Below are 17,191 nucleotides of genomic sequence, written 5' to 3'. Positions count from 1 at the left end.
TTTCGCTGGAGTGCACTTTACCCCTTCATACACCGGTCTACCTCCTTCTTTCTCTGTGTGAATCGCTTTTTTCCCTCCTTTAATTCGATGGTTCACTGCTAGTGACCAGTGGCCGATTAACTGTAGGGTTCATTACTTTCCCAATTTGACCCCATAGTTTTCAGTAGAAGTTCTCTCAAGTATAAAAAAGACCAAGCTCCAATATCTCTCTTTTTACAAATCACAAAAGAAAATTACGGTAAATTTTATGTCCTCAGTTTTGTGTATCGAAATACAGATCGTATATTTTCATGGCTACTTACAATTGTTTCTGTGTAGAATCAATTATCTAAACATCACCTGTACGCACAATTTACGACCCCCAAACTTTGAAATATTGAATTTGTATTTATAACATATTTCGTGGGTTGGCAGGAGGTAAATGAAACACATGAAAAAAGTGTCCGTACGCCACACAGGTTTGGCATGGCAACACACATACAGAACACCAGAGTAGAAAAGAAAGATGCTAGGAATGTTAAAGCAATATTCACATTTATGTTCCAAATATATTAGCATTTTTTAAGGATTACAAATCTTTGGTTTTAGCAAAATGAAAAACAAAATGTGCGGGTGTTGCTTTAGGAGATCTAAGATTTGGTGCCTTCCGCTTTGTTCGACCTAATGTTGTACATATTTTGTTGCCGAGAATCGAATCCGTCTCAGGTTATACGCAGTATCACCTCTTATTATTTTTCTTTTACAGAAAAGTTGTAACGATGAAAAATTACTTAGGTATGGTTGATATGTGTTAGCTGGTGCATAGTTGATAAACGATGCTTCTAAAAATAAGCCACTGCGCGATCTTTATAAGAACAGTAATAGAAAATAAAGTGGATTTATGGGTAGTATATTAAACGGTTTAATTATATTAGAGAGACGTTGTCATTCATGAAGTGAGCTGATCGCGATGAAGAGAGCGCAACCGAACATAAATGCATGTGCAGCCTCGTGCAGAGTCAATGAAACCTCTCTCTCTCTCTCTCTCTTTCTCTCTCTCTCTCTCTCTCTCTCCCTCTCTCTCTCTCTCTCTGGCGATTCAGCCTTAACGGTTTGCACGAGAGGAATCTAATGCCGATGTCACACACATATAGCCCGCTTTGTTCTCTGAAAGTTGTGTATTCCTATTTTTGTATATTCAATTCATGCTGATTTATTATAAGCTATGTGAATTAATTAGGTACATATACATTTGATACGCTTTTATATTCAGAGTAGTGTTGCTCTGCTTATATGCCTCCAGTACGTAGAGAACAATTTTATTTTATTTTGACATTTTGAGAGACGTACGAAGTGCTTTCAGTGTTAAATAGATTACCACAGACAGCAACCAAAATATCTGAGTTACCTAATTATTTTTGAATCATTATGTAGTGAACGAAAGACTAAGCATTTACATTTTCAATTGCTTAAAACCAAAGTGTGGCAATTGCTATGTTCAGAATTACAGACAAAGCAACAAAGTTTATTGAAGAATAAAACTACGATATGGAGTATTACATAATGCTTAAAAAGTGGCGGGAATGAACATTTAACTGTTTTATTTGATATCAGTAAGGTTTATTTGCCATATAAAGTACCAATGGGGGAATGTTGAATATTGGGACACAATCCGAGATCTGTATCTCGGACACAACCCGAGGCACACATTTCGGACCGTATTCGGAGATCCGTATCGTAGATACAAACCTCCGGGTAATATCGGAGTTTTGTATCTCCGATCGTATCAGCACCGATTAGAAGTGCAGAGTTTCAACATTCCCTGCTAAAAAGGAATGGACATTTTAGTTATTTCTCTCAACAGACGACAAGCTCCTTAGTTAAACTTACGCATGTCCCAGTTCGTGTGGCAAGAGGCTCACCATTCCAAACGACATGGGGACGTCCTCCACCATTAGAATGCTGTAATTGGCATTGCGAACGCCACCGAGACGAGCCTGCCCTGAAATAGAAAAACAATATTCAGATTTTGTCAGAATAGAACTTTTGAAAGTACTAGCATTCTACTTTTATTACTTTGTTGCGTACACTCGCGATCCAATCGAAAGACAAGACGCGGTTGCCAACAGCTCTTTACTGATAATAGAGAGTTTTAGGGAAACGTCGCGCATCTTAAATCGGCACGGAAACAATCAACAATCAACGAGCGCAAAAACGCGTCGTCATTTCAATGACGAAAATGCAATTTAGCTTGGCAAAACAGGTCTTAGTGTCTGTATGACTGACATTTAAGCCTATTCGCATACTTGAGGAGCAACCAGCAAATGATTTGCCGAGTAAGAACGTAAGAAACAAAAATTGACTAAACACGAAAAGGTCCTAAGCTTGTATTTCTAAAATAGTATCATAAACCCCCTGAAAAGTTTGATATGCTAATTTGGATTGGTTGTCGAGAACTAGAAGAGAAAAAAAGGAAAGTCGTTTAAAAAAATCCTTGTATTGCCGGTTAGAGCGCAGCTCTTGAGTAGGATGGAAGCGTACTGCGGGATAGGTGACTCCTTAAGGTCACGTTACCTCAGGGCGGTAGTGTGACGTCAGGGTGTTCACGTGACCTCGGGGGAGGGGGTCACGTAACCTCAGCCGTTCCCATGACCTCAGGGGGGTCACGTGACTTCAGGGGGTCACGTGACTTCAGGGGGTCACGTGACCATGGGGTGGAGTCACGTGACCTCGCCGTTACGGCGACGCCGCTCAAGCCTGAAACGGGCCCCTAAGAGCTGCGCTCTAAAAGGGAAAAGATGGCCGAAGTGCAGGAGAGGTGGTGCGCATGAATCACAATCTCAACCTTATGATGGGGAATTTATCGCTTGTATATTTTGGGGAGAGGCGACGTCTTGGGTGGTCTAGGGAGTTCCGTATAAAAGCCACGCATAGATGTTCACCTGAGTTTGAGGCGCTATCTGTACGAATTCTTCCGTATCAGGGTTCAAAAATCATAATACAAAAATTGGGTTGGTTGTCGAGAGGTTTGGGATGCGAAGTTCTAAATGTGAATTCACGTTCAGATTTTTTTTTAAATCTTCGTGTCTCCTTGGCGATTGTTGTAGCGCCTCGGCGAGCTTACTTGTCAGGTGACTATTTTTTTTCATACTTCTGCTGCAATTTTCTTTTCGATAAAACAAAAGCAAGTACTAAAACTCGACTTACATGTTATGAAGAACAGAGTCTTCAATCTCTAAGCACTGCCTCGTGTCCCTACCATAGCGTGAGTCAGAGTACTTACGATCGGTAGCGGTCGGTTGGGCCCATTGTATAGACTACTACCGATAGACTACTACTGTTTGTGTGTGCTACATACATGCTTCTCGACGGAGTCAGCGACGAATGACTGGCTAGAGTTTTTGTAACATAATACAAAGGTCTGCAAAAGGGTAAGAATGTGCACTTTTTTATACAAAAAAAAAGATAATTTCCAAAAAGGAAAAAAAAACGCAGCAACGATAGGAAGCTATAAAATGCTTTCGCAACTTCTTTCACGGAGCTGCCACTGCAGGCACCGAGGAGACACATAAAATAAATGTAAAAAGAAGGTGAATGAGTGTTTTAATTGCCTTATGGTGTGACACTAAACGTTATAAATATTAAGAAGAGAAAAAGCAAAATTTCCAATTGCTTGAGCCCAGAACTCCATGTACCGCAAGAAGGGGTCTCGGCCCCCTTGGCTCCCAGAGGAAGTTAAGACCTCGGACATTTCAGAGGTTTATGAACCTCTGACAAACGTACGTCTAAGGGCTTTTTCTTTTTCGTTTGATTCTCCTTCTTAAGATCTTCCTCGGCAAAATCTTTATGCATCAGTCCCCAGGTACGCACCCACACATCTCCTCGATCGTATTTCCAGCCTCTTCGTCTTTTTTTGTCGCAGCGGTGTAGAATTCTTGTGAATGAACCGTGTACTCGTTTTTACACACGTCATTTGCGATCGTATTCGTACCGATCGGCTATGCAGAGGTGTTTCTTAACTCTCTACTGCCTTGAAACGTGGACCGTGCTGTGTGTGCTTCGCGAACCAAGCGTGGTGGGGCGTGAGATAAGGCATGTAAATGAACACGGCTGGTGCTCCATGATGGTGCCAGGGGAAGTGGCCCACGATTTCATGTTCACCTTCAGGCCTGTTGTCACCATATACACGTGGAAGCTTGGTGAATATATAGCATTGCTATAGATAGCACTAAAACATTCCCGGATTCTAGCCTTTTATCGAATCCGGTACTTGCGATTGTTTTCAATATGTTGTAAATGAATTAGTAAATACTAAGTGCTGTCAGAGGGCGAACATGCTTATCAAGATATAACACTCACCTAACTTATATACAATTTTCGCCCCCTTCAATAAATTGTTTTAGGCTTCGCCTGTGTGATCTTACCGCGATCGCATTGGTTCCTGGTTAAGATCTTCCTACCAGTAACGATATTCTTTGAAGCGCCGACTACGTAACGGTGCAGAGTTCAGAAAGCGAATAGCGGCGCACAGCAGAAGACTGGACTGAATGACCCCATTCTGTTCCAGTAGAATCTGCATTGTCATTTGTAATGGTTGTTGCTACTTGTAAAACAAATTATAAGGGACTTTACGACCGTCACGCTATAAGCGCCCCCTGAAAGTCGCTGCATTGAACCGTGTGATATAGAACTTGATTTTTAGCCGAACATCCAAATTCCGCATATGATTCGCCAAATACTTCAGACACAGTGTCATTTTGGAAAAAGAAAATGAAACCTAGCACCCAAGTGTTGACTGTGGAGAATGCCAGTGACCCTTATCTGTTCACTGCCCAAACAACTTTCATCTTGATGGTATTGTGGGTACACGGGTGCGTGTGTCATCGTGCCGTAGCCAATTTCTATCGCGCAATAAGATGCACATTAATATTACCTACGATATTTTTTTGAGCTTCACCAGTCTGAAATAAGAACTTATGTCAATGACGCACTTCAATTTGATGTCGATCAGCGCAGACAAGTGATTTACTTTTGGTTTTTCTGTACAGGGAAGAAGGGGAGGGGGTGGCCGCTAGCCATTTATAATTCTACTAGTCCTCCATCAAAGTTCTACCCGTTTTTAAACTTTGGTGCCGCTCAAAATCTTAGTTCTTCCTATACCTTCATTACCCTATGCCTCCTCAAGCATCGCGAGGACCTCTGTAGCAGAATTTCTCTGTTTAAGCAAAGTTTCACTTTTTTTTTTTAAAATCTGAGCAGGATGTAACTAATACACCGCGACTAGATAGTATGTTGTAAGCTTTCTGATCTGTGCCACTCACGCCATAGGATGATAAATATTTTGGAAATTATGTGCTGACGTCACCGGCATGTAACTCTTGCTCTTGACGATCAGAGGGTATAGTGGAGTTTTATTCTGATACTCCTTCAGGTATTTATTCAGACAAAAACTCGAGGATTCTTATCAATTATATGTATTTTCGTTTGACTACGTCAGTGCGCAGTATACTTTCACATTCTATTAACCCGCACTTTACCACGTGACACAAGTGTTGTAATCGAGTTGTGGCTGGCGCAATGTCTCGGTCTTAAGCTAGCCGAAATTTTCTCGATGTGATTTATTGTCGAGCGGTACAACGAAAATCATTGCTTGCTTCGAGATTTGGATATTCATTTCTTACAACTCTATCGGTTAGTGCCCCTCTCGTTCAAAATCTAGCTAGATTGTTGCGGAAAATTTTATACGCGGAAAGATAGTACTATCGTCGCCAGGCATTTACTCTTCCAATCGCCATAGCCCCCAAGTAGCCCTCCTTCGTTCGTTGGTGTTTAAAAAATTTGAAGGACAACGGCCTTGTCTTCGCCCTTTCACGTCACCTGCGGCCAAGTGCGCTATTGGTATAATGCCATGCGCGTCGGCTAGCAAGCGCATGCGTGGCCGAGTGGTTACCGCGCTTGGCTGTCGCGCGGAAGGTGTAGGTTCGATTCCCCAGCCAACGGACTGTGTCTTTATTCATACTTTCAACTTGGCATTCTCGTTAGGTCAAGAACATTCCCGTCTGATTAAGTTTCGAATGTTCTACGCACCGAAAGCTCTACGTCGAATGATCCAGAAACCTATGAGGGTACACAAGGGACTCCGCAAGGCGAGCGGAGTCAGTCTCGCCCCAGCGTTTGACTTTGCTGTTACGCCGACTTCGACGCCCGCGATCCTCTCTGTTATCTTCTGTTAACTTTTTGTTTTTGGGCACAAGTTCGCCTATTCAACGTTTAGTTTCTTCAGTTTTCATCACCTCATTCGTTGTCATTCGTGAAATTTGGTGGAGGTGCTGGGTAACGCAGGTCCGTGCAGCATTCCCCTCCAAAAGCCCGCAGTGCAAGTCCGATTCCAAGCCCAGTGAGAAGACCACTCAACGCGGAACCTGAAACTCGGATCAGCCGCCGCACCAAGGGAGAGGGTCCTGAGTACGGTTTGCTGCTGGACAAGCCCAAGCCGAAGAAGACGATGATGGCCAACCAGTCGCAAGCCCCCGCCGCTTCTCCCGTCATCTACCTGCCCGTGGCACCGCGGACGGCTGCCCCCTTCCATGGTGAACTTTACGAAGACGTCCAGGATTGGATTGACCGGTACGAACGTGTCGCCCGCGACAATGGCTGAACCGACGAGCAGCGTCTGCGAAACGCGTATTTCTCGCTCGAAGGAACTGCCAGGTACTGGTACGAAAATCAAGAGCCTTCTTTGACATCGTGGGATGTTTTCAAGAGCCAGCTGAAGGCAACATTTCTCAGTCAACACCGGAGAGAGAGGGCCGACGACCTGCTGCAATCCAGAACCCAGGACCCCAATGAAAGTGTCACGAGCTTTGTGGAAGACATCCTTCGTCTGAGCTCCCGCGCCAACCCTCAGGCCACCGAGGAAAAGAATGCTGGCGTGAATGACGACATCTTTAGTGGACTTGTACGCAACCCACCGACGACCGTTCAACGATTTGTCACGGAGGCGACGAACATCGAGCGTGCTCTGCAAACCCGAGCCAGCCACTACCAGAGGCTACCCGGCGTCAACGCGGTTCCGCAGTCCCCTTGTGACCTCGTCCACGGCATCCCGGGTATTCGAGAGCTTATTCGCGACGTCGTCCGGGAGGAGAGTAAGAAGTTTCTGCCGACTGCTGAGCGCCCGGCCTCAGTCTCAATTGCCGAGGTTGTTCGGGACGAGGTTCAGCGAGCGTTAAGTAAGGATGCCCCTATCACCGTGGCAGTAGCGGATGAGCCGACGCTGACCTATGCCGCAGTGGCCCGACGGCCGCCGCCAGCTGTTCAGCATTACCGGGCGGCGCCACGACGAGACTCACCAACGCAGGCGTACCCCCGACGCAACGACGTTAAACGTCAGTACGACCACCGAGACCAGCCGGCGCCAAGGAAAACCGACACGTGGAGGACAGCGGATCGACGACCCCTCTGCTATCACTGCGGTGAAGCCGACCACATTTACCGTCGATGCCCCTACCGAGGACTCGCGCTGCAAGGATTCCACCCGAACGACCCACGCCCCCGTTATGGTGAACGCCCTAGGGAGATCGACGAGTACCTGCGACGACCTCAGTCGCCCGAGCCTGCGTCCCGCCGAGAGTTCCGGTCGCCGTCGCCCCGACGTCCAGCTTCGCCGATTCACCGACCCCGACGTGAAAGCCTGTCACCCCTCGCTCCTCGCCGGAGAAACTAGGCGCTTTAACCCCTGGAGGTGCAGTTGCCGAAGACGACTGACGTAGACAGCCTCCAAGAACGACAGAGCGCTCCCACTCTCCCGACGCTACGCATCACAACGACGCTCCTGCATCGGTGTCCAACAACCTAAACGTTGTTATCGATGGCCTCGACGCATAGACTACTCAGTCTTGAGTGGGAGGCTCTCCCGCCGCCTTCGAAAAGTCATGATGCCGTGGGATGGACCACAAATAAGAACCGCGGGAGGACACCTCATTACACCATCGGCAGATGCACTGCTCGCGTCGAGATTTATGGTAAGACGTGCCCTGTCAAGTTCGTCGTTCTGCAAGACTGTTCGAGGGACGTTATTCTCGGAATGGACTTTCTTTGCGAGTATGGCGCCGTCATCGACCTCGGAGCAAAGCGGCTAACTCTGCGAAATCCTGTTTCACCACCGAAAAAGCCCAAAGCGACGTCATCCGCGGTCCGTGTTTTCGTGCCTGTCGGGATCACCGAAGCTTTCTGCGGCGAAGTTCTGCTCGAGGGGAGCCTCCAGTTGCTTCTAGGAAGAGGAATAGGCGTCACGAGAGGAGTAGCTGAACTTCAGAATGGCCGCACGTTGGTCTTCGTGACGAACTTCCGGAACGAATTACAACACGTCACGAAAGGTGCAGCCGTTGGCCACGTCAAGGAACTCCAGAGCTCCGCCGAAATCGCCGCCATTACTGGCAAATCCCCGCCACCTCAGCAAGACAGTACGTCGCCAGCGCAGCTCGACATTCACCCTAAGCTCCCGGGCCCGAAACGAAGTCAGCTGATTAACCTCCTCGCTGAATACCGTGAGTGCTTTGCGACGTCGTCGAATGAGCGCCAAACCGCCGTTGCGAAGCACTGCATCGTTACCGAGGACGACGCGCGCCCTGTGCATTGATCGCCATACAGAGTCTCCGTTAAAAAAAAGGCAGGTGATCCAGGAGCAAGTTCAATAGATGCTGAACGACGACATAATTCAGCCTTCAAGTAGTCCTTGGGCCTCTCCAGTCGTACTGCTTAAAAAGAAAGAATAAATAAAAAGTCAGTCCGTTGACTGGGAATCGAACCTACACCTTCCGCTGGATCATCGTCGCCACAGATTACCTCACGCGGTACGCCGAAACGAAAGTCCTTCCTTCCGGGACTGCTGTGAAAGTTGCAAAGTTTTTCATTGAATCTATCGTCCTCCGGCACGGCGCTCCCGATGTCTTGATATCAGACCTTGGATCCTCGTTCATGGCCCAGCTGACACAAGACGTCCTTCGTCTCAGCCACTCCAGCCATCGTCGCATCACGGCGTACCACTCGCAGACCAACGGGCTGACGGAAAGATTCAACAAGATCATCGCCGACATGATTTCCATGTACGTCGACGTGGAGCACAACACATGGGACGAGGTGTTGCCGTACGTCACCTTTGCCTACAACACGGCCGTGCATGAGACCACTGGGGTTACGCCCTTTCAACTGGTTCATGGTCGTAAAGTGACGACAATGCTGGACGCGATGTTACCCCACGAAACTGCTGTCGACGGAAGCGACGACGCCCAGGTGGTTGCCCAGCGCGCAGAAGTCCGTCAGCTTGCCAGACTCCGCATCCAAGCCCAACAAGGCATCGACACTGGCCGCGACAACCTTCGTCGTCGGGACGTCCACTTCCAGCCGGAGACAGGGTGTTTGTGTGGACACCGATCTGCCGCCGTGGTCTCTGCGAAAAACTCCTGAAGCAATACTTTGGACCCTACAAAGTGCTTCGTCGACTCGGGGATGTGAAGTACGAGGTGATGCCCGACGGACACGGACTTCATCACGCCGCCCTCCACGACCGGAAGTCGTCCTCGTCGTGCGCCTCAAGCCGTGCTGCGATCGATAGGACTGTGAATTGTGTTGTTTTGCACAAGTCCACGTAGTTTGCCATTTTTTTTTGCTGTTTTTGTTTCCCGACACGTCGCATCGAGACGATGCGCTTTTAAAGGGGGGAGTAATGCCACGCGCGTCGGCGAGCAAGCGCGTGCTTAACCGAGTGGTTACCGCGCTTGACTGTCGCGCGGAAGTAGTAGGATCGATTTCAGTCAACGGACTGTCTTTTTATTTATTCTTTCAAGTTGGCCTTCCCGTAAGGTCGAGAACATTCCCGTCTGATCAAGTTCCGAATGTTCTACGCACGGAACGTTCTACGTCAAATGATCCAGAAACCTACGAGGGTTCATAATACGGGACTCCGCAAAGCAAGCGGAGTGAGCTCGCCCCAGCGTCAATTCTGCTGTTACGCCGACTTCGACGCCCGCGACGCTCTCTGTTATCTTCTGTTTCCTTCTTATTTTTGGGCACAAGTTCGCCCCATTAAAAGCTTAGTTTCTTCAGCTATCAATGCCTCATTCGTTGTCATTCCTAACAATATCGTTCCCTCTACCTCTGGACTACCCCCCCCCCCCCCCCCCGGCCCGTCGCCTCTTCTCCGGCAACTTTGCATGGCGCTCGCTCACGTTTCAGCCCCCCCCCCCCCCCCCCGTTAGATTCAACCAGGACATGAAAGATACACTTTCCGTACGGGAAGCGGGTGTAGCAAGTGCGCCGCGCTGTGCAGATAAGACGGGAGGCAGCAGCAGCACGAGAACTGCAAAGGGCGCAAGACCAACGCACGAGAGGTTGTGTATCCCGGGCACCACAGGCCAATTAGGCCAATATTGAGTATATCTTCGAAAAAGAGTGCCATCATCGGCCCAGTGTTTCCTGCCTGTAACCAATACTGGAAATGTTTTAGGCATATAGTGCCATGATCGGCCCCATCATCATCTAAATCAGCAATATTGAGAATCAATTAGGGTTCATTTGGATAAATTGGAAACCACTTCCAATATGGTGCAATTGAGCTACCAGTGTCATCCAATATTGGATGGTCATTGGCACCCCAACGGATAGATTGGATACAACATACAATATAGTTTCAATGAAATAAGTGTATTGTTTTTTATTAGGCAGTCATTGTCAGCCTCTTGCATAAACTGAAAACCACTTTTAATGAACTTTCAATGAGCTTCTAATGTTGTCAAATATGAGGTTTACTAAACCTCCTATTGTATAAAAAAGCATTTTTGTTCAATAAAGAATTCAAGCAGAATAGTCTCCCACTCACAACATAACAGAAAGAAATATACATGCGAAAGACGTCTCAATCAAACCGTAAAGCAAGATATTTTGAAGGACCTTTAAGACATTTTGTAAAAATAACGAAATTGAAATAGTCGCATTACGAAAACGTGGTTAAATTGAATTCCAGAAGTATTTTGCAAACTCACACTTCCGTACGCTATGTATGCTGATTTTGAATTGGTTCGTCTGCCAATAGATGAGAATGCAGGAAAAAATAACACTAGACCAAAATCACATACCATTCAGTTTCGGAATTTGTTTTCAGTGCTTACGATACTATAAAAGTTCCGCTGGAAATTTATCGTAATGCAAAGGGTGCAAATATGTTTTGTGTGTGAAAATATTACGATAATTGTTAAGGAAATTCGGAAAGTACTGACGATAAACAAAGAAATGATTCGTCAAAACGACAAAGACGAAGAAATACAGGAGAATGGTCATGAATGCTACATATCTCTAAAACCATTCAAGGAAAACAAGGTACACGATCACGATCGTTGGACTAGAAAATATAAAGTCCCAGCCTGTATGATTTGCAATGACAATTATTATGCCTCAATGTTTATTCCAGTTTACTTTCATAGCTTACCCGTATATGGCTGTCATTTATTTATTAAAACAAACACCGTGGGTTACGACAAACTAGATTGGAAGCATTAATTGTAAGAACAGTTTAGGAAACATTTGAATTGAGATTTGTGGCTAGTTTTAAATTTGTCAAAAGTTTTAATGAACTCATTTCAAACCTAACTAAGAAACAGTTAAGAGAGGCCTCCAAATATTTCAATAATTCCATCCTTTTTCGAAAATGTTACTCTACTTTTGATCACATAGATTAGCGTAAAAGGTATGATGAAACCGGATTTTTTTAAAGAGATATCTTTGCAAGTAAGATGACAGGCGATGAAATAAAAAAAAATACGAAAGAGGATTAACCTTTTATACAAAATGCTGTAAAACACTAGGAAAGTATTCTGATCTTTATCTCAAACAATATGTTTCATTGCTCACAATAGTATTCGAGAACTTCCGGGATGTATGTCTGAAAACATGTATTAGAGCAATGTTTGTTCTATAAGACTATTGTGTAGCGTGGGAGATGGTGTTAAAGATGGATAAAATTAAACTTCAAAATATTACAGATATGAATATGCCCCTTATGATAGAGAAATAATTAAGAGGTGGAATGACCGATGTAACACACAAATATGCGGAAGGAAATAATAAATATCTACCAGATACGATCCAGCCCCACCATCAAACTATCTAGTTAGATGCAAATAACCTAATTGGATAGGCCTTATCCCAATCGTAGGCCTATGCTGATTTCGGGTATATAGATCCTCATGTGCTCCTATTAAAAGAATATGGTTACATCCTCGAAGTCGATCTTAAATACCCCGAATACCCCGAATTCACACGATAAACATAATGATTTTTCATTTGCACCATTTAAATGAACTGAAAAACTTCTCTTAACTGTAGGATATAAAAATAATTACGTCGTTCATTACGTGCCCTTCAAGAAATACAATAGACTTGGAAATAAAGTAACTTAAATACAGAGCCATTTTAGATCTAAAAAGAAACTTTTTTTCAAGGATTACATAGTCCAAATCACAAAACTGCGAAGTCAAAGTAAAATGCCTTTGAAAAATACTTTTTTTTAAAGTCAATGAACAATGCTGTATATAGAAAGACAATGGACAACGTAAGAAACAGACAGTTTATAAAGTTAGTTTCATATCTCAAAAAGCTTCAAAAACTTGTAAAAAAATAAACTTGAAATCCAGAAATATATTCAGTGCGGATTTGCTTTCCATTCATTTTCACAACATAAAAAATGGTTGCTGACAGGCCAATATGCAGGGTGTTTTTTAGTTTTATTCTTGCAGATTTGTTAAAAAAAACCATGAAAGCTAGACATATGCGGTTTGTGCGAGTGAGTTATACACCCAGTGGTATATTAGTTGGGTGGCTAATCTTTGCAATAAGTCGGGTAATTAAAAAAAAATTTGCTAATTCACTTTTTAATTTGTGAAAATAGACATGTGGTTCCTATAAGAAACTTGCTGAGCGTCGTCTAAAATCTCTAATTCAGTCATTTTTACAAAAAATTTCAGCCCGTGAGAAGCGTAGTAGTGCACTAATATACCACTCGTGGAGCAGATACAAGGCTAGCGGTTTCGGTAAGGCGTCCGCGCAATTCTTCCGTGTCTTATCTAACCCCAGCCTTGTACCTCCTCCACGAGTGGTAGCTTCAGCGCACTACTGCGCTTCACGCGCGCTCAAAGTCTTTCCAAAAATTACTGATTTAGGGGTTTCGGACGACGCTCAGCAAGTCTCTAATTGGAACCATATATCTATTTTCACTGATTAAAAAGTGAATTAGTGAATTTTTGTTAATTAGCAGACTTATCGCAAAGATTAGCCTTATCGGTAGATTAGACTTATCGCAAATATTAGCACAAACCGCATAAGTGTAGCTTTCACGACTTTTTCTAAAACAAATCTGCAAGAATAAAAAAAAACTTTATGTTGGAGTCTCATTTCTAGATTTTTCAAGGACCCTGTCCGACTTCCGTGAATTGTGTGGTGGCCTCAATGATAACTATGCAGTAATAATATAGACGAAAAGAAACTTTCCTATAATGGTTTAAAACTCCTCTAAATTGCTGCTGATTTCGGTTTCCTCTAAAAATGTTGCGTCTTTGGAAGAATGGGGAATGTGATCTCGCAACATTCGCTTTGATTCAGACACCCCCTGGGTGATTTCAGATAAGATCGGCCAAAGGGTGGCTCCTCGACATTTTTAAATCAACTGATGTTTTTATACGCTATTTTCTAGTGTCAGGTATAAACAAATCTAAATTTAGTTTTGACCAGAAAAAAATATTTGGGGACAGAAAAAATCCCAAGGGATAGAGAGGTGGAAGTTCCATTAACGCGCACTGATGGAGGGGGAACATTTGAGAGTTAATAACTAAAACGATAACATTAGGAGAATTATAATACTTTTTAGACGCATATTATGGGTACAGCTTGTTTGTAATACAAAGTAAATATGTTCAATTAAATTTCATTTATATTCTAAAAATTGCCAAACATGCCTGCTCGAACGACAAATGGCAAAATTTGGAGGGCTGTATCTCATGAAATAATTTACTCATTATTATATATTTGCAGATAGTATTCAACTTATCTGTGGATATTATTTAAAAATAAATAAGGTATGTGAGTCATACGATAGTCCCGATATATTGAGGCAAACTTGAGAAAAACATCAAACAACGAAAAACTCCGATAAAAAAATAATCTTCGATTTTTTAAAATTTGGGTAGCCTTTTATACTCTATTTTGGCATTCATTTCTATTAAAAATATGTTGCATTATTTGATTGAGAAATAAGAAACAACTCCCAAAAATAGGGTTCTTTTTCAAAGCCTATTCTTCGCAGTGTCCTACACAAGAAGTGACTTTGAGTTCCAGTTTCATGAAATTAACACAGATCTTTTATATTTTTTATTTAGATGAGGCCACTGATTTTGATAGAAATCGTTCACACACTGAAATATAGGAGAAACTACAATGTACGAAGATCTATCATGTTATACGAACCAGTGATCCGAGAAAAGATCCTCCAGTCATCGGTCACTGGGAACTTCGTTTACTTTATTTTCCTGTTACTCTATATGCTCCTCTCTCTTACCCTGTATCTTCATCTCTCTCTTATATATATCCTTGACTTATATCTAGAATAGAACATAATCAAGCAATCCCTTTCTGCGTGATAGTGTTCTGTGGCTAGCGACAATCATTTCCTAGCGAAGATCACGATTATGGCGCAATAGTTGACGGAAGTAGCAGGCGACACTCGTCACTAGTTCTGGCAAAACGGCCGATACAATTTTTTTCGCATTTTCCCGCTCGCTGTCAAGGATGAGGGGGTCGCTTCAACCAGCAAAATATGGCCACCGATGCCTGTTTACTGAGCAGTCGTGCCTGTCGCCATTTCACTCGCTGGCTTCGCGGGCGATAACATCAGGCTCAAAGGGGCACGCCGACGGAGAGCAGAACCCCGAAATCGGGCCCCGCCTAAATACAATAGAGCGTAAACACTGTCACCGTGTTAACCTAGGAGAGGTTAACATGGCGACAGTGTTTACTTCTTAGGTAAGGAAAAGCATGGCGTGTGGTATGAGCCGGATCCTTACACGAGGTGCCAGGTGAGCCCATAGAACTTGTCTGCTGCCCTAGAGTACTTCACGAAAGACCAGTTACAATGTTCGCGCCAAGGTCCCAACCAGAAGGACGTGATCTCTGTCATGCTCGACGGGGAGAAAAGGTTCGTGCCAAAGCGCTTCTTGACACGCTCAATCCGAGAGGCCTTTTGTGTATACAGATACAAGCTTCCTGATTCCGGCATTGGGCTAACGAACCTTTATTCCTCGCGCCCTAGATGGGTCAAATGTATTCCACTCCAGGAAGTGTGTGTTCGTGTGCCCTGCGCCAATTATTACCTTTGTATTGCCGCTGTAGAATAGGCTACAGGGTCAACATTCAACACTGGTGAAATGAACTCAGCATTTCTGTGCGACTCACTAGCAAGTCTGTGTATTTAAGGAGAGTGTGATTACTGTTCAAAAGGCCAGTCTCTTACGCTCGAGGAACTTCATATCCTAGAGTATGAACAGAGTGTGCTTACAACATGGGAGTCCGGCGACCTTGTGAAAAACCAGAAAAAAAAACCCATTAAATTATGAGATTTTCCTAAAAGTCGTTCAAGTAACGGTTGAAAGTTGGATATTTCAGAACCATATCCAACAAATGCAAGATAAAGCGATATACGATGAAAAGCAGCTGCGTGCAACGAGGGAACATTGCCTGTCATTTTGACTTTGCTGAAAAGTGGACTATCGTGCTTCCTGAAAATGTTAAAGCATACCACTGGAGAAAAAAAAAGTTACGATGTTTACATGTCTAATGACGACAAAAAAATCTACAAACAGCGTTGCTATCATCAATAAGGACCAGTGTGACGACGTCGCTCTCACGTGCTTGGCACTAGAAAAAGTGAACGAGTGGGCCGAAGACAACGTTGCCGTACACTCGCACGTGACGCACGTAAGTGACGGGGCCGCCAATCATTTTAAGAATTGCTACCAGCTTCACCAGTTTGCACAGAATGATTGTCCACAAGCCCAGTAGTAATTTTCTGCATCTGGACATCGGAAAATACATGCGACGGAGTTGGCGGTCTCGTGAAGCACCAGGCCACGCGAAACAACCTGAGTGAACGTTGAATAAACGCAATTCAGACGGGCAGGACATTGGTGAGCGCTCTATTTGAGAAACTTGTTGCATCTTGCGTATCTGGACGAAAATGAGCTTGTTCCGTGTCGTCAACAACAAAAAAAAAAGAACAGTGGCTGACGGTGCGCGCCTTTTCTGACATTCAGTCTTGGTAGGCGTGACGGCTGTGCAAGTCATCAACAGAAGGAACCTGTGACATATATGTAGCATGGACAGTCGGATCTTGTTCGAAGAAACTTTATTAAATGGGTACATCGAGGAAAGCCTTAGTGTAAAGTGCCGAATTTGATGCCCCGAGGACTGCTCATTTTGAATGCAGGGTTATTTATCTATCAAAGTTTTCTCCGCGGTGTGTTTAACCTGCTATTTTACTTGGAGATAGCTTATTTTCTGATCACTATATGAGAATCACAATACGTTATCCTCGCGCAGGATAGAATATCTCGGCTTGCCGCGATCGATTCATACACAGAGAGTGTCGAAGCTCTTACAGTCCGGCGCGATGCCACCGCTTACCTGAAATGGTTTGTCCCCGGAAATACATAACTAACCTAAACAATTTTAGTATTCTATCCTTATTTTTGTGTGTTGAAGTAAAGTGGTTTCTTTTATTTTAAATATAAATTATACTTCACGCTGCATCATCTTTTCTCGAATCACTAGCCCTTGATATCATACCTCTTTGTACGCTGCAGGGATGGGCAAAATACATGCAAATATGTACCGAAATACAAATATAAAATACTTCGTCAAAAATGTATTTAATTACAAATCTAATTACATTTCCAAAAATCATTTGAGTACACGATACAAATACAACCAGATGCATTTGTTCTCCTCCAAATACTTTTCCAAATACATTCCTCAAAATTTGCGTCAGCGACTTCAAGGCACCTGCAACGGGTTTCTGGGTATCTGATTCTAATTTTGCATCGCACACTCGGGAGTTAGTGTGCGAGGCTCTAGTAATGTTATAGAAATATAATCACAAAAAATGTAATCA

General features: G+C 44.0%; 1 protein-coding gene across 1 annotated transcript in view; it reads right to left on the bottom strand.

Annotated features, from left to right (window-relative positions):
* LOC120842550 (A disintegrin and metalloproteinase with thrombospondin motifs 16-like) overlaps positions 1-17,191 on the bottom strand; it is a 197,089-nt gene that overhangs the window by 35,735 nt on the left and 144,163 nt on the right. The window contains exon 10 of the mRNA XM_040213686.1: positions 1,870-1,981. Coding sequence (XP_040069620.1) covers positions 1,870-1,981 — 112 coding nt within the window. The remainder of the gene's footprint in view (positions 1-1,869; positions 1,982-17,191) is intronic.

This window comes from Ixodes scapularis, unplaced genomic scaffold (assembly GCF_016920785.2).
Source record: "Ixodes scapularis isolate PalLabHiFi unplaced genomic scaffold, ASM1692078v2 ptg000460l_1___fragment_1__unscaffolded, whole genome shotgun sequence".
Classification (NCBI taxonomy): domain Eukaryota; kingdom Metazoa; phylum Arthropoda; class Arachnida; order Ixodida; family Ixodidae; genus Ixodes; species Ixodes scapularis.
Note: the sequence above shows the minus strand (reverse complement) of the source record. Positions and strands in the feature narration are given on the sequence as shown.